This window comes from Phallusia mammillata, chromosome 6 (genome assembly GCF_965637545.1).
Source record: "Phallusia mammillata chromosome 6, kaPhaMamm4.hap1.1, whole genome shotgun sequence".
Taxonomy (NCBI): domain Eukaryota; kingdom Metazoa; phylum Chordata; class Ascidiacea; order Phlebobranchia; family Ascidiidae; genus Phallusia; species Phallusia mammillata.
Window position 1 is genome coordinate 16,572,178 of NC_137257.1, and position 17,958 is coordinate 16,590,135.

The following is a 17,958-nucleotide window of genomic DNA, read 5'->3' on the forward strand; positions in this document are numbered from 1 at the left end:
TCCCTGCCATATATTCAGGATGTTTGGGAGGTTGGTTTTCTTCTACAGATATACAAAATAAATAAAAGTGTGCTGTACATAAAAATTATGTGTTTTCACACAAAAAAATGTATATTCCTTTGAATCAATTTAAATTGGTAAAGTTTTCCTAAATCCAGCTAAAATTTACAAGTTTTGTCAATTTATGTGTATTCAAGGGTAATTTACATGATTACATTTAAAACTCACTTATTGCAACAAAGCTCAAGAAAACAGAAGTTTGTTTTTATTATACACTATACTGTTTAAACTTATACCAAGGTTTTAGATATGATCAATCAATCCAGTGTAACTGATAGGGTAAGAAAAATTTGAAATTTAAAGAAAACTTTTCATATATTTCAGTATCCATGGGCACCTGCAGAATTGTTAATTGTTTCAGCTACTGATCGTGATCAGGGTTATGCTAAGTCATTTCTGTTTACAATGGTAAGGATGGCAAATCGTGCAATGTTACAAGTTTTGTTAAACTTAAAATATTTAACAGGAAGATGCAATCTTATCTGTTACTGCAGCTGATGGAATAGTTAAAGCAATTGACCCCAAATTACTAGATTTCGAGAGTTTGCCTGTTGTTATTGCGACTGTTGTTGCCACGGTAAGTATTTTGTGAAAAACAACTTTGTAAATAAGTTTATCAATTTATTACTAAGACAAGAACTTCCTCCAAACTTTTTAAATCATATTTAAGTCATACATAAATAACTCTCTGGATTAGGTCCAGAATTTTTCGCATTGACTTCAGTCATGTTATTCCATGAAAAAAAAATGTTTTGTTCTTGAATATGGTTTATAAATAAAGTTTGCCTTTATTTGACTCCTGATAACTAGGGCAATTGTTTTTTGACCTAAAAATGAAAAGTTTTGACCTAAAAATTAAAAATTTGGACATTAAAAAACTTTTTTTGACATATTTATTGTACAAAAAGTTAAAATATGGCTGTAGGCTAATCTAACTAAAGCGAAAGAATGTGCAAAAATATAACAGAGGGGCAAAAATCTAAACACAGACCTGGCCTTTTCTGAAAAGAAAAATGAGCTAATTAAAAATCACTGCCAGTAAACTTATGCTAGGACACAACAAAAATTGTTCAGTTCAATACATCTAAACGAAAGATACATGAAGTATCTAATTCTAAAGCAAAACCCAAGCAAGAGCTGTACCTAACCTACAGCTGCTGTAAAATAACTTGGGACCTACCAGAATTTTACACGTTTTGAGTTTTGTTGAGCATCACACCATCTCAACCTAATTATTTCACTTAATGGTTTATGATTCACAATAAGTAGACAATATGCCATTTACAACTGCATGAAGTAGGCTACCAAGTGTAAAATGAAAAGTTTACTGACGGTGCAACCTCTACAAAACCATGACAATGCAGTTTCACAAACAAACAAATTTTGACTTTGTAAAAAATTTTGACTTTCTAAACAATTTTGACAATTTTTGACCTAATCTAAAAATTTTGAAAGATTTTGACTTTTTTTGACAAGTCAAAAAATAATTGCCCTACTGATAACCAATATAAATAAGAAACCTATTAAAATATCATAGTTTTTTTGTAGATTATGTTTGTATATTTTAACCATGTGTCCCAGGATCAAGGTCTAGCTCCTTGCAATCAGACAGTAATTAAATCTTCAACTGCCCAAATTATTGTCAACATCGGTGATGGCCCTGATACCCCACCATTTTTTATGGAAGCCAGATATTCTAAAACTATCAATGAAACCAACACAAAGGTAAACACAACCATAATATTTAAAATATGTAACATTGACAACAAGCGAATACAAAAAGCGTTTATAGCAGGCTACTAAAATGGCAGACTGTGGTCCCATCTGGACCTTTGAGACGTTAAATCTGGACCTTGCCGGTCTTTTGATTACTGCTCCATATAGGCTATCATTTGTGTTTTAAGTACTTGATCATTGCTAGCGTACAGGGGTCTGCATAGATTGATCGGGGGGCTGCGAAGAGCCTAAAGTCTTGAAGTCCTATGTGAGGTCAGATTGTCCAACTGTGACGAAAAAATGGTCCATTATTCAACCATACAAATAACACAATGGCCATTGTTGCGCACAGTAGTATCTGTGATGTAATAAACTGAATTTTGAATCAACCATTCCTGCAAAACCAGATAAAATGTATTTTGTATGACAGTCTGCCAATATACTCTCGCAAGGAATAAATTTAAATGTTCGGACCTTTTCTACCTGGACCGTTGATAAAACTAATTGAGTAGCCCTAGTTTATAGTATATTTTTAATTTTCAATAACTATTTTTTTTTTCAGGGGGAATATGTTCTTACAGTTACAGCGCAGGATGGAGATTTGGGTTTGAATTGGACAATGGAATATTCAATTATTCCCAAGGAGGGTATTGATGGGGTGTTTGAAATCGACAAATCAACTGGTGTAATTTCAGTTTCAGGAATAGTAGATAGAGAATCAACTGCAAGTCTGCAAAACGGAGGACTTTTTGTGTTTGAAGTGATGGTATGAACTATGAAAAAGATTTGATATTAAGTCTTTGTTTCTATTTTATGGCCAACTACAGTTAGAGTGCTAAAATGTATTACATTTTTTTGACATTTCGTTGAGAAGTGAATTTTAGAAATGAAATGTAAACAATAATACAATACCATAGTAGATTGCCTTATTGAAGTCTGTACAACACAACTTTGTTACTTATGTAGGACAGGCTTTAAACTTGCAAATGTGATAATAAAAGATGTTTCGGCAAATTAAAAATGTTCAATCGAGATGTTTTGGATCATTGTTTTGTGTAAAGTTTGCTGTTTGTTAGTGTTACATAAGGGTTTTTGTTCAGGCACTTGAGGTAGACCCTTTAGATCATACTTTCTCAAAAGATGTGATAAACTTTCCGCTGAATGCTACAATTGAAGTAACCATTTCTGTGACTGATGTTGATGACAATCTTCCAGTTTTCTACAAGTAGGTTTGATTTTGTTACAAAGCATGGTTTCTCAATAAAGCTTCAATTTGTATAATTTTTGCTGCCAAACAACTTTAAGTGGTTTTTGCTGTTTTTAAACAAAATTTCTCGATTTACGTTTCCTCCCCAGTCATGCTATACTCATTGTGCGCCAAACTCACTTTCTAGTGAGCTCCTGTCACATAACGCTTTATGTCACAGTGTAGCTGCAGCATATTTCGGCATGATCCACCAATTGTGCCCTTCACTTTCTTGCGCTCAATAACGCCTTAACGTTGTGCAGCTATTTCCGGCTTGGTGATTGTTCAGTGCAATTGTGTCACTATGTGTTCTTGCACCAAGCAAAATAAACTCAACTCAATTTTTCAGTCTAAATGGTAGTGACACATCCTCAAAAGTAGAACAAAATGAATTTCAAGGTGAAATACCTGAGTCTACCTCTGCAGGGGTTTCTGTACCAAATCTCAACATATATGTACAAGATATTGATGCAGTAAGTTATTTGGACATGCCACTTAATTTGCAACAACAACAACAACTTATTTTCAATTCAATTTTTCAGGTACAAAATTCCCAGTTTAGTTTATCTCTTACCACTGCAGAAGATGTGTTTTTAATCTCACCAGAGTCTGTAAGTGGAGAAGCTGCTGTGAACCTTATTGTCAAGAATTCAAGCCTACTTGATTACAGTGCACAAAAATATATTCTTGTGGAGGTAAATATTTTTGATGTTCGCAAAAATATGCTTTAGGCAATGATAAAGATTTTTTGATACAACAGTTGTATTTTTAAATGTATAACTAAATCTTTATTGGCTTGACAGCAACTATTGTTTAGTTTTTTTTCAGAACTAAGTTCTTCAAAGTTTACACATGAATATGTTACCTGTCGAATTATATTACCATCAGCTATGAAAAATTATACAATTAATTATGTAAGATTAAGGCAAACTTGTGTAAAAATATTTTATTTTTTACAGATTACTGCCAAATCATCATCCGGGAGTAAAGCATCTGCCACCGTTAATGTTACAATTACAGACATTAACAACCATTCACCAGTCTTTGATAATGCAACCTTCATAGGAAATGTTGCTGAAAATTCTGTTAATGGCACAGAAGTATTGATAATACAGGTACCCAACTGCTAGCAAAATATAAGACAAGTTATAACAGTAAAATTGATCTTTTTTTCAAAGTTAGCAATAAAATTCTGGAAGTTACAATTCATTTTGATGCTCTTTTGGAGTAATAACCTTGTCTTTTTGCAAGTATTTTTTTTTTCTTGTGACCAAAAGTGCCACAAGAAAACACCTAATGTATTTATGTAAACAATTTTACAATCTTTTTTAAAACTAGAACAATATATCAAAGCATCAAAACAATACATGATAACCTGCAGACAGTGCATACTGTTTCACCCTAGAAGATTTTAGCAGTGCAGATGGTGACTGAGATTGAATGTATGAGCTAATGTAGTCACCTTATGACGCTCTAGTTTAGGCTTAAAAGCTATATGTACTGTCAGACCTTATGGATTGAAACAGTGTACTATTTGTGGCTTCTGTCATAATGCAAAAATAACGTTTTTGCACGCTTGGGGTCACCAAATGTAGCGAGGTGTTTATTCGAGGTACATTGTCATAGAATAACACAATGAGCGAATATGACTCATAAGACGAGAGTCAGAGAAAGATGGCAATCTGTCTGGTTCGCTGTAGTATGAAGGCACACAATAACGGAAGTGAGAGAGGCCGCTACAGTACACTGTTTGCAGCTTACAACAATGTAAACCTAAATTTTTGTGTTAGCACAATATAAATGTAAATTTTTGTGTTTGAACAATATAAATCTAAATTTTTGTGTTAGCACAATATAAATCTAAATTTTTGTGTCAACAGGCTACAGATGATGATGCTGGAAAAAATGCAGAACTAACTTACACACTTCAGAACAATGACATGTAGGTCAACTTGTGTTTTAAAATATGCAAGTATCACTTGTTGCTTTGCAAACAGATTTGAAGTAAATTCAACAACTGGACAACTATCTGTTTTGGGTGATTTGGATAGAGAAGCAACAAATATATATTATGTTGCTGCAACAGTAACTGATGGAGGTGGAAGACGAGATGTTGCCACAATTATTGTTAATGTCACAGACACAAATGACAATCCTCCAATGTAAGTTTGTTCCGTTTTGTCTCTTTTTATGGTTGAAGCAGCTCATTAAATGATTAAGCATATAATTGTTTTTAACTCCATATATTTTTCGCTCTATGGGGCCTATTATTTTTTGAAGTGAAATTGAAACTTGTTCTCCTGCTAGAGTAATATATTTGAAACAAAATGTATGCTACAGCTTCCCTAACTGTAAAAAGTTATATGTTGTAGATTCCAAAGATCTTCATATGTGGCTAATGTCCAGGAAAATTCAACATCATTTACAACTGAAGTTTTACTAAATGTTTGTATTTTTTCAAAAATATTTGACTTTTTTTTTAGTTAATATGTTACTGTCTTGTAGGCCATTGATGATGATGAACCAGGCAATCCAAACAGTGAAATTAATTTCAGCATTAGTGCCGGTGATGTATTTGGCAATTTTGACATAATTAAACAACCAAATTCTTCAACACAAGGTAAGTTTATAGCTGCCTGTCATTTTTGATGTAATGAATACTTGGATGCTAACTTTTGTTTCTGTAAATTGTTTTTTAGTGTGTGTTTTGGAAAGGTAGTGTTTACCTGGGTGTTATAAATAATTAAATTTTAAACTTACTTGGGAAAAAAATTGTAGTTAGTTTTTGTGGTTATTTTTTCAAAACTTCTTGCCTTTTAGCAACCTACTTTAGGGCTTTTTACTGATCATCAATTATGTTTCCAGCTGAACTTGTTGTCATATCACCAGTAGATTTGGAGAGTTTAAACCCAGAACAGGTTGTGTGTAGTGGTCGAGGTACAGGTACAATTATTTTGGAAGTTATGGCCACTGACGGTGGAACTCCATCCCGTAACAGCACAGTAAATGTATCTGTATCTGTGCAGGTAAACAAAATTGACAAAAGCCCATATGTTTGTAAATACAGTGAACCTTAGTTAAACCAGACCCGTTTGGAGCCAAAAATTGTCCACTTTGGGTTAAGATCCAAATTTATTGATGTTGATTAGGTAAAGTCTTACCGCATTACTAACATTTGTATCCCAAGTTTTGTCCGGATAAGTTAAAGAATCGAATTACCCAAGATTTACTCCACTTTGACCCTTGTTGAACAAAATACTTTAGCCCATGTTAAACTAAATACTTTTGCCATAATGTGATTTATGCTGAAATGATAGCTGTAATAAAAGTTTGAATTTTCTGTAACAATTTAACCCCTTGCACTGGGCTTGGACACTGTAAAAATAAAAATGATTAGCTTGATTTCAGTAATGAAACACTTTTATTGTCATTGTTTGTTTCGTTGGAAATCACCATGGTTGAAGAGGTTAACAAACACAGTAAATGTTTAACTTTTTCATGTTTGCATACTTTGTTGCTATTTAAATTACACTGGAATAAAGTTGGTATTTCCTTTTTAGGACATAAATGATCACAGCCCTAAATTCTTACAAGATTCATATGAGGCTGAAATTCCAGAGAAGTCTTCTACGGGGTTTTTCGTGCTTCAGGTAGTGAAATATATCAATATTGTTTGAGTTTAACCATAAATTTATGGTGCTAAAAGTTATTTGTGGACCAGTAAACAGATACATGCAAATAATTTCACTAAAGGTTACTATTTATCTTCATCAAGGGTAAGGAAATTTTCGGATCTACAAAACACTATGAACTAAGTATTTTAAATTTAGAAGGCATGTTGTGGTTAAGTTGTTGCAAAAAACAAGAGTTACATACTTTGGAACACTGTACACAGACTTATGGAGTAATTTGATTAAAAACATAACCGATAACTTGTGTATATGGCATATATCATGAAGATGTTTTAACATTTGCTGTTGTCATCATCAGTGCAGGTTACAAATTTGGAGTTTTGACAGTACATGTTGCTGTGTTACACATATTATTAATTTGTTTTCGATGCAAGACTAGTATTCTAACTTTATTGATTAGGTTTCAGCCAATGACAGTGATGCTTGTGATCCTAACAACTTGGTGGAATATCAGATTGGTCCTGGTGGAAACACAACATCCCCAAGTGCATTTGACATCAATACTGAAGATGGAAATATAACTGTATGTGCAGTAATGTACTTTCTTTTCAAATTTAAAATTAACCATTGTTTTGTCGTTGTAGGATAGCAGATGATTTCGATTAAAGTTTAGGTGCAATTTGAGGTCAAATCAGTTAAATACTGTGCAAGACAAGTTAACCCTATAGTAAAAATGTATATAACAGAGACAAACTGGTTGGCTATAAGTGGTATCGAAAAACTGTTTTATTTGGTAATGCTCTGAATTGCAAGAGGTAAATTTTGACTCCAAAATTATGAAAAAATAAATCAGAACCCATGTTTATATATTCATTTCTGAACCTGGGTGGCTAACTTGATGAATTATATGGACCCTTCATCATTAATCAGTTCATTGCCCAGCGTATTTTATTTGCAGTATATTCTAAGCAATTACATGTCATAACTGTATAGCCTAAGCAACTGCAAATAAACAAGATGATGATTAACAGTAATTTAAACAATGAAATTGGTTTAGGTGCGAGATTTTCAACTAGATCGAGATGAACAGGAAACATACTGGATAGAAGTAATTGCAGTTGATGCTGGGACAAATCGAATGAGTGCAACTACTACGGTTGTTGTAACATTACTGGACATAAACAATAAGTCACCAAAACTTGTTGGAGCAAGTCTTGAAAATGCTGAAGTAGAGGAAAATTCTGCCAATGATACTGGTGGGTATTTGTCATGTTTTTCTTTGTACATCTGTACTTTAAATTTATTGTACATCTCATATAAGTCAATGAGGACTTAAAGTTGAAAAACACAAACCTAAACTTAATTATATTTTGAGCTGGTATACCTAGAATTATGCCCGAACAGTTATGCTTGGCAGCTAAAAATAGTCTTTTTTGGTTTCTGGTGATTGTCATTTTTTGCATACTCATAATTTTGAAGTAATAATTTCAAAATTAAATCAACTTTTGGATATCAAACATACGGTTCCACTTCCAATGGCATATTTATTTTTTAAGGAAGCCAAACAAATTTCCACTTATGTTTTTACACCTTTTTTCTAAAATGAAAACTTTTGTGCCAAAAACAATTACTGAATTCTTGTCTACTAGTTATTCGTGAAATTGTTGCAACTGACCCTGACCATAACCCCGACTTGGTGTATGACATTATCAGTATTACTTGCTTTGATGTTGGAGGAAATCCAGTTGCAGAATGTGGACATCCATTCAAAATTGACACAAATGCATCTGAACAGGTATATTCACGCAACTTTATTGAATTGTCATCAATGATAGTACGCCAGGCCTATCAGAGGTGTTGTAGTGAATCAGCTGGTCTCCCAAGCATTTCCATATGGTAAAGAAAGGCAAATTATAATGCTTGGGAGACCGTTTAATTTGCTACAAGGCCTTTGATAGACCTGTCATACTAATGATTTATCGATAAGTGTGCATGATCGTTAATCTGCATTGACGCTTCGTGGCTGATACCAGAATGAATATATTCATTTTAGCTTTATTGAAATGTTAATTACAACTAACAGGTTACTCTGTACCTAAAATATGTGAGCTGTGTGTGTACAGTTTTCAATTCAGAACTAGCAATAAAACTTTTATGAATTGTGTAGCATATTTGCATTAGGATTAGGGACAAATCCTGCAAGCAAAATGAAAGTCTTTTTGTTGACATTGCTCTTACAATTACATTATATATAGGTACTTGTTTGAACATGACACATCAGCTGAAATACTTGTTTGTTTAGGTTGGAATTTTGAAAGTTAATGGGGAACTAGACAGAGAATCTATTTCAACTTACAAAATTCGGGTGGAGGTACAGGATCTGAATGCAACTTCTAATCTAACAGTACAAACTGATACAGGTATTTAACAAGTTTATGGTATCTCGTCATTTTGGCATGCCTAAGCTCTAAAGTTATTTTCTCTAATTTGTCCCTTTGCAAGTATCAATGATTACACAATGAAAGCCTCTTCCCAATGTTTTACAAAAACACACCGATTTCACTTATATTTTGTTTACCTCTGAAGTGTGGCCCATTTCGCCTTGATTGTAAATTTATCCCATTGGAGAACCTTTACTTTAGATATTGTAGCACACCGGAAGGATTTCATGGAACTTAATAGTACCCCAGTAGAAAAGTTTTAAACCACTTCTAATACATGTTACTTAGATGAAACATACAAAATAGGTTTTTCAATACCATATGTACAGCATTATTATTGGGTACTAGTTTTTTTTGCATAAAATCCCCTTTTCACTGTTTTTGTTGCATATGCTTTACAGCTGTTAATGTTTGTGTTTAGGAGAAATCCAAGTTTCAGTAACTGATATCAACGACAATTATCCTGAATTTGTTACTAATGCAGTTTTAAATGTAAATGAAGAAGCTGATCAAAATTCAGTTGTTGGTCAGGTAAGGGAATACATATTTGTTTACTTTCTTGATATCTTGTATTCATGTATTTCCTATTTTTGAAGGTTTCATGTACGGATTTGGATATTGGTGTGAACGCCGAAATTCGTTTTTCAGTTGATGAAAACTCATCCTACTGGATTAATATTGATCCTTTGACAGGTTACCTTGAAATTAAATGTTTTAAAACTGTTAATTTTTATGTTATTTACCTCATGGCCTCCACAGCTCAAACTTTGTATTAATTTGTATGTCATTTCATACACAGTTTTGGTATTGTCTTATTGTTTTTGCTGCTGTAGGTCAAATTTCAACAACAAACAACCTATTTGATCGTGAAACCCAGGGCGACAGCATTAATGTGACTCTGATTGCTTCTGATCGTGGCCAACCATCTTTAAATACAAGTCAACAGTTTGCCATAGAGATCATAGATATAAATGACAACGACCCTCAAATTACCACTGTAAGTGTGCCATATGATAAAAGATGAACAAAATAGCATTACCTAATTGGATTAAAAAACAAATATTTACTACAGCACAACATTCATGTTTTAAGTGAACATAAATTAGCATGAAGTTATGTTTAGATTTACCAATTTTTCACTTTTGTTGCAGAATAGTTCTGCAGTTCTTGAAGTAGAAGAGGCAAGTTCCTTTGTTTTGTTTTTTTATAATACAGTATATTACATAATTTATTTGTATGTTTGTTATGTTGCTGCTAACATTGAAAAATTGTACATAACCTATGTAAACATCAAAATACAAATTAATGCCAAAAGCGGAAAAAAGTTAACCACTAAAGTAAAAATCTTTAAAAAAGTTATTTGCATAAAAACTGCAGAACAAGGATCCAGGAGCTTATGTGTTTCAAGTAACTGCCACTGATGATGACATTGGACGAAATGCTGATCTCTCATATATCCTGAGACTAGGTTATGAACAATTTTCAATCAATGCAACAAATGGAAAAATATTTACTAAAGTTCCATTCGATGCTGAAAATTCACAAGTTCAAACAGTAAGTGTAAAACAAATTTGCTGAATTATTTTCTGCTGCAAATAAATGGCCAATTTTTAAAATTTAAATTCCGGTATTGTAAACATTTGTACATAACCTTTTTTTGAAAGTTTGACCACATAAGCTTAAAATTGGATGATTGAATTCATACATTTAACTTTACCTTAAGCTTGCATAAACAGATGAAAAATGTTTTCTTTTTAAAATTGACGTTTAAATATAAACTCTAATTTGTTAAATGTTAGTGTGTAAGCTTCACTATGAATTTTCACATTGACACCTCATAAAACTTGTTTAAATTGACTGGATAATTTAATGTCGGTTTCGGTTAAATGGAGTAGATATACAAGGAAACACTGTATAAACACTGTTTTGTAAAATATTTAACTATTGTGTTTAAATTTGTTGTTTCTTTATGCATAACGATTCAAACTGAAAATTAAACTTATTCAACTAAAGAGTAAAAATGTTACTAATATCAATAACGAAATACTTTTTTAACTTACATTGTGTTCAGATCACAGTTGAAGTTCGTGACAATGGACCTGCTACAAGATCTAATGAAATGACATTAAATATTAACATTTTGGACCTTGATGACAATGAGCCTTATTTCCCAAAGGTAAAATCACCAAGTTATGACTTCACAACTACACAACAATTAGCTAGTTGTAACCAAACATAAACAAACATTTTTTTTATTATTGTTGTCATTTTATAAAAAAAAAACCTACAAAAATTATTCAATCTAAAACATTACATAAAACAGGGGTGTGCAACCTGTGGCCTGCAGGCCAAGTGAAGCCCATTGATTAAAGGTTGTAAGGCCCGCAGAGGTGCTTGGATTTTAAATGTACTGGACGACAAGTTGAATTTATATATTTTTGAGCAGATCATTTCAGCCTGTGCTATTTTTTTGTGAACTGACAATAATGCGGCTAGAATCAAAGGCAAATTTAACTTGTTAACTAGTGATGTACCGAATCGGCTAAATTTCGATTCGGCCGAAACCGAATATTCGGTGGTTTTGCCGAATAAATTCGGCCGGATCAACCGAATCATTTATGACGTCACGCGAAGTCGTACCCTTCGCGTTTGACATGAAAACATAAGTTTATCTACCAGGCAATTAGTGCAGAATGGTTGTGTTTCGTCCTTATTTTAGTTCTGTGGGGTTTAACATTGCCTCAAGTATGATTGCCAACCCGACATCGATAAACTGATTTTTGTCTGCAGTGGGAAAAGCGTCAATGTGTTAAAAAATATAACGCGATTTTGGTTGGTAATAAGCAGAAAAGACACGTTTAACACTTTAAATGTGTGTTTGTAAAAGATTCGGTTTCGGCCGAATCGCAACAAATTATTCGGCCGAAACCGAATCTTTGCAAAAGTGGCCGATTCGGCCGAATAAATTCGGCAAACCGAATATTCGGTACATCTCTATTGTTAACTCAGTATAAGCATATGTGGTATGCAACAAAGTAAAATCACCTTGTGTTATAAAAAGGTACGGCCCATGATCTAGTTATGGTAATTGTATTTGGCCACACAGTAAAAAAGGTTGCACACTGCTGATGTAAAGCATTTGTACTGGCAAAATCAATAATGGAACAAAAAATTCACTATGTGATGTACTTTTTGAGTCTTATTTTTTCATTGTTATGTGTTGCAATGTGTGATAGTTGATATTGTAAGTTTTTGATCATTAACTGATCCTTTGCTTACACAGGATGAAAAACAATTTATTGTTACGGTGGATGAAGAACAGGATCCACTTATGATTGACACAATCCCTGTGGCTTCTGATGATGATGTTTTGTCTGAAAACCACATTGCTTATTATTTCATTGTTGGTGAGTTTTAAAACAAAATTGACCAGTCCCAGTTGTCAGTTGAATAATTGTTGAACTATGACTGGCATTCAGGTTACTACACACACACACAAATTTTGCCTTTTGACAAAAATGTTTTAAAATTATTCTTTCTACACCTCAAAATCAAAATAATTTCATTAGATCTTTACTATTCCATCAGAAAGTTGCCGACAATTAAGGAAATATGTTAAAATACCTGATATTTAACTGATCTTTCAATGTTAGGTGGAAGTGGTGAATTTCTATTTGCTCTCGATAATTCTCGTGAGCTGTGGACCACTGATCGTTTAGATTATGAAACTACACCCTCTTATGATTTGGTTATACAGGTTAGTCTAAAGATTTTGGCAAAACGTTTTACTGTCGTTTAATGGGCATTGTGTAGTGGTACAAAATTGAATGAACATAATTTATGCATATAATTTATATAATTACATGAACATAATTTATGCATAAAATTTATATAATTGAATGAACATAATTTATGCATATAAATTTTATAAGTTTTGTAGCCACTTCTTAGACTTTAAATTTTGGTGCCATTGTATAAATTAATATTTTCAGGTTGGTGTAATAAACTCTACAAATTTGACGGGGATTTCTTGGAACGATGTTCAATCCAATTCCTCCATGTTGCATGTGACTGTAAATGTTCAAGATATAAATGACAATTCACCTGTATTTGACAATGAACTTTATCAAACCTGTAAGAAACAAAAATTTTTGTTTACAACTTGGGTTAAATGTATTAAAAAAAATTCAATGTGATATTGTTTTTTTTCCAATTTGTATTTTGCTTTTTATGGGATAAAGTTTTTTTTCTTTCAAAAGTTGGTGTGCTGAACTCAATTTGGTAAAAAAATCAGTTTTTGACATTTACTTCTAACACAATTATATTTTATGTAGACATCTCTTATAATGCCCAACCCAGTCAAGAAGCCATTTTCCAAGTTGTTGCGAGTGACATTGACCTTAAATCTAATCTTACTTACAGTATAACATCAACTTCACTAATCACTGCAGAAACAAGTACATCAAGCCCGGTAATCATTTAGTCCAGTAATCACCCTTATTTTATTTTTTATATTTTTTATTTATGGATTTTACAAAAAGACAAATAAAGAAGTTTGCAAACCTGCCTTTATTTGATGATGAACTTTTGTTTTTTAGCTACATTTGATTTCAGAAAAAACTAACAAAGTATGAGATATTAAACGAAATAGAAACTAAACTATATTATTTATACATGTCACAGACATCAAAGTGTTTAACCTTAATAAACAACATGAAAAAATACAAACAATTTTGTTACTTCGATCTATTTAACATGCCTAAAAATTTTGTCATTAGAACTAGAAAATTTTTACCAATTATGAATATATTAGTTTAGTTTACTATGATGAGCTGAAGTTTGTTATTTTAGTGATAATTAAATAAAGACATGTTCAAATTATATATCTATGTCTATTAAATAATTCATTTTCCTATTTAGAGCACTTTTGGTATCTTACAATCAGACAACAAAGGAAATGTGTATTTAAATAGCGAACTCAGCCCGGATGCGTCAGGATATTTTGAACTTACTCTTCAAGTGACGGATGGGTAAATTCATTTCTAACTGCTTATAAATGGCATGCAAACTATAAAGCAAAGATTGTGTAAATAAATAAACTTTTTTACTTGTAGGAAATATGGTTCCTGTTTAAAAGTCACATTTTGCTTATTTTATAAACTCTTTTAAATATATGCACAAACATTTTGGTAAAATAAAAACAAACAAACATTGAATTGTTTTAGAAAAATCTGTTATATGTCCAAATTTTAAATCAGGTTTTGTGAACATTTTTCCCACACTCCCTACAGCAGTGGTTCTCAACATTTTTGCCTTTGCGGACCCTTTTCAAAGCTGTAAGCTAATTGCGGACCCCTTTGAAGGTTTAGGTATTTTTAGTACTTTTTTACTAACAAGGAACCAATACATGGTGCATAAAATACCAAGCATGTTTAGCCCAGGACCAAAATTTCAATCCATTTATTTGGGTTGGGACATCGCGAATTAAAAAGATCCATTACCTTGTGATGTGATGTTGTTTTCCACTGACAAGAAAAAAAGCGCTTCACGGACCCCTGGTTGAGAACCACTGCTCTACAGCTTTAGGACCTAGTTATACAAATAAGACATAAAATATTTGTTTTGTAGTGTTGCCAGTCACATCAATGAGACAAAGGCTGAACTTCAAATTGTTCAGTCTACTGAAACGGTTCCTTTGTTCTCTGAATATTCTCCAGCAGACTTTGCAATTATACAGGATGAGTTTATAAGGTAGTTTAATTTTTTTATTACAAGACAAAAGATATTTTTGTTTTTAGCAGTGATAAAAATTAACAAGGAAAAAAATTAACCCTTTTATAACTTTTTACAGTGACTTTTCAGCTCTATTGAATGCCCAAGTATTCATTGATAAAGTGATTCCACATGTTGCTACTGATTCAACTGATAAGGCGAAGTAAGTTCATATAAAAGTTTCACACTATAACATGAATTTATGAAAGCAAATTTGCTAATTTTTTGTACTATGATTGTCCAACACAATTTTAATTGTTTCAAATGCAAAAGCATTTCATATAGTTTGATATTTTGTTTAGCGGTGTAAATTTTTTCAACTTTTGCAGATCTGAAGTTTATATGCATGCTGTAAATGATGTGTCAAAAGAACTGATGCCTAAGGATGATGTTATCCAGTAGGTGTCTGTAAAGTTGTGTTTAAAAAACCTAAAATGTTTCTTATAGCTCCAATTGGGTTTAAATTTTGCTATTACTGGTTATTGATCATTCACTATACTGCACTTGTAACCTGCATATTTTTTTATTTGCTAAACTGTAACTGTTTTCTAATGGAAACTTCTGGTTATAGAAACCATCAATACAATGAATCAATTCAGAAAAACAAAGAAATTCAAATTTCTAAAAAGTAACTCTACAAACTGTTTTTTTTTAGAATTTTAAATGAAGCAAATAGTTCCAGTGTTTTGGTGAAATATGCTATCACCGGTTATGACAACACCGTTATAGGATCTGATATTAACTCTGGACAAACTCTGAAGATTGCCATTATTGCCGTCATTGTTGTCCTTGTTATTGTCATTATTCTTTGTTTGGTGACTTTTATTGTTTACCATCGAAAGTAAGTGCTTTTTTATTTCAAAAAATTGTGACTTTACCCTTAAGTTGATTACAACATTTACTTCTATTGCTCACTTTTTGACCACTTTCATAATTAGAGCTATTATGGTATATGTGTATAATTTGTTATTCCATGGTTATTTAAAATACGTTTTTTTTTTTCAAGGCTAAAGGCTAAATTGCGTTTTGCGAAAGCAATCGAAGAAAGTAATGAAGAAATGCTTAAAACCAACAGAACACAGACTGAAATTGGAGCTGTGCCAACTTCCAATATGTTTGTTGGGTAATAACTTGTTTAAATCACAGTCATGTAAACATATAACTGTTATGTTCAACTTTTATCGAATGCTAAATCTAAACTTTGTACTTTGCATATTCCTACAAATAATACTTCCTTGTTCAGTCAATTTAATAATTAGGATTTGTGGTTCTATTTTTCTTAAAAGAGACAATAATTACATGTAGATTTAAGGTTAAAATTTTGCAGTATAGCTAATGCATAATTGTTTTAAATCAGTGCAAACCCCATTTTTGGTGAAAATGATGAAAATAAAACAACATCTGATTGGCAAGATAAGGGGGAATCTAGTGACACTGATAATGAGGAAGACAGTGCTGTTGTTGCTGATTCACAGGTTTGACTAATGTTTACATAATAATGGCCAACTGTAGGGGAAAAATAACAGTAATTAAAACAAGTCTATAGCTGTGTACAAAACATCACAATGTTTTAACAATTACTGCTTTCAAATGAAATTCGGTATGTAAAAACACACATTGAACAAGTTTTGTCTTTTAAAACTTTGAAAAGTACCTTTAAGCCTGTAGTACTGTTTTAAATATGCTAGAACATGCAGACTTGAACTTTGATTTGCAATTTTTGTTTCAGGATTACAATCCAAATGAACCTGATTTCAGTGGAGGTGGTCAAAGCAATGCTGAACCTGATTTCAGTGGAGGTGGTCAAAGCAATGCTCAGCTTTTAGCTGCTTTGAGTGCAGCTACAGAAAGTTTTGGAGAAGATAACCTAGCATCTGTGTTTGATAATTTAGATGACACTTCATTTTAACCACTTTTATGTGGTAATCGTTTTTGTAATCATCTAAGATTTTTACTCGTTATTGTTTTGCTAAACTCGTTACTCTTGACTTTTCAAGTTTTGCGTTTAATTGACTATGCTTTGCATTGTTGAGTTTTCTGTATGTAATTTCTGTATGTGTATGTGTTGTAATTACAAGCTGTAAGGTTTAGATAATTTAAAATTCAAATCACTTTTCATCTTGGTTGCTATATTACCTGCCACTGCAAACATGAAATATATAAGCAAGGCCCAGAAAAAAATGTGTACTTATTTTACTTTTGCATAAAGCAGTAGTTCTCTTATATGGATCGCATACCACTAGACAACTTTTTCTATCGCTGCATACCACCCAAAGCCGTAAACCTTGTTTAAATAGATATACCAAAAATTGGCCCATTTTCTCAACCTGGCTGCCATATTTAGCAATTTCAAATAATGTCCAAACCACGAGTTTTGCCCAAATCATTAGGGTCAGCTAAGTTGCAATTTTAGATCTGTATAGCAGATAGCTACTAATGTACCACCTAAAAAGTTCCGGCGAACCAATAGTGGTATTACCACAGTTTGAGAGCCACTGGCATAAAGTAAGACATAGCAAAACAAATTTTGGTTAAGGATTTTCCTGTTCAGCGGACTATTTTGTTTTAGTGTTTTGATACATACTGACTGGTAATGAATTAAGTAAAAAATACAAACTGAAAATATTCTTTACCATATTTTTAGTTTCTTTTCAAGTTTCATGCTTTTCTATTGTATGCAAAGTTTGGATGCATATATTTTGGGTTCAATTTTGTGCATATAAATGGTCACAAGCTGTGCATGCATTTATTTAATGTTTAGAAAAAAAATATAATCTTCATTTCATTGGTTCACTTCTATAAAACAAAGTTGCCAGCATTGAATATCTGATAAATGCAACTCTTAAACACAGACACTTTAACAGATCAAACGTATCAAGTGCTAAAGTTTTGTTGGTACGTTACTACTTTCTGTCACTAGATAGGGCCAGAAATTCACAAGTGGTCTCTCAAGTGACTAAAATTTGTCCTATGGTGTGTTTGCTATAGTCTGGTTGAAAAATCATTCAGATTTTTATCAATTGAGACGTAAAAATAACACTGATATGTAGCCTAATGTTTAACAGATTTTCAGGGCAAATAGCAAAAATGA

At 32.3% G+C, this 17,958-nt stretch overlaps 1 protein-coding gene across 1 annotated transcript; it reads left to right on the forward strand.

Annotated features, from left to right (window-relative positions):
- Positions 1–1,611: 1,611 nt before the first annotated feature.
- LOC145234402 (cadherin-related family member 2-like) lies at positions 1,612–17,596 on the forward strand. The gene is made up of 34 exons (XM_080099138.1): positions 1,612–1,785; positions 2,339–2,542; positions 2,877–3,001; positions 3,372–3,495; positions 3,565–3,717; positions 3,982–4,137; positions 4,903–4,964; positions 5,020–5,184; positions 5,395–5,467; positions 5,528–5,642; positions 5,888–6,048; positions 6,583–6,672; positions 7,115–7,237; positions 7,712–7,910; positions 8,304–8,449; positions 8,957–9,074; positions 9,517–9,626; positions 9,692–9,788; positions 9,929–10,092; positions 10,247–10,276; positions 10,473–10,649; positions 11,167–11,271; positions 12,379–12,502; positions 12,749–12,852; positions 13,088–13,229; positions 13,430–13,566; positions 14,016–14,125; positions 14,724–14,846; positions 14,947–15,030; positions 15,197–15,265; positions 15,523–15,708; positions 15,874–15,990; positions 16,225–16,342; positions 16,597–17,596. Exons 1-34 carry the CDS (start codon positions 1,612–1,614, stop codon positions 16,774–16,776), a joined length of 4,365 nt encoding a protein of 1,454 aa, XP_079955264.1. The 3' UTR covers positions 16,777–17,596.
- The last annotated feature ends 362 nt before the right edge of the window (positions 17,597–17,958 follow it).

What these genes read in the sequence shown, in the direction of transcription:
- LOC145234402 (XM_080099138.1), top strand. Translation starts at nt 1,612, where the DNA reads ATGTTTGTATATTTTAACCATGTGTCCCAGGATCAAGGTCTAGCTCCT. An exon ending in ACCAAATTCTTCAACACAAG is followed by an intron (nt 5,643 to 5,887) that starts GTAAGTTTATAG and finishes TTATGTTTCCAG; the next exon opens with CTGAACTTGTTGTCATATCA. An exon ending in GATTCAACTGATAAGGCGAA is followed by an intron (nt 15,031 to 15,196) that starts GTAAGTTCATAT and finishes CAACTTTTGCAG; the next exon opens with ATCTGAAGTTTATATGCATG.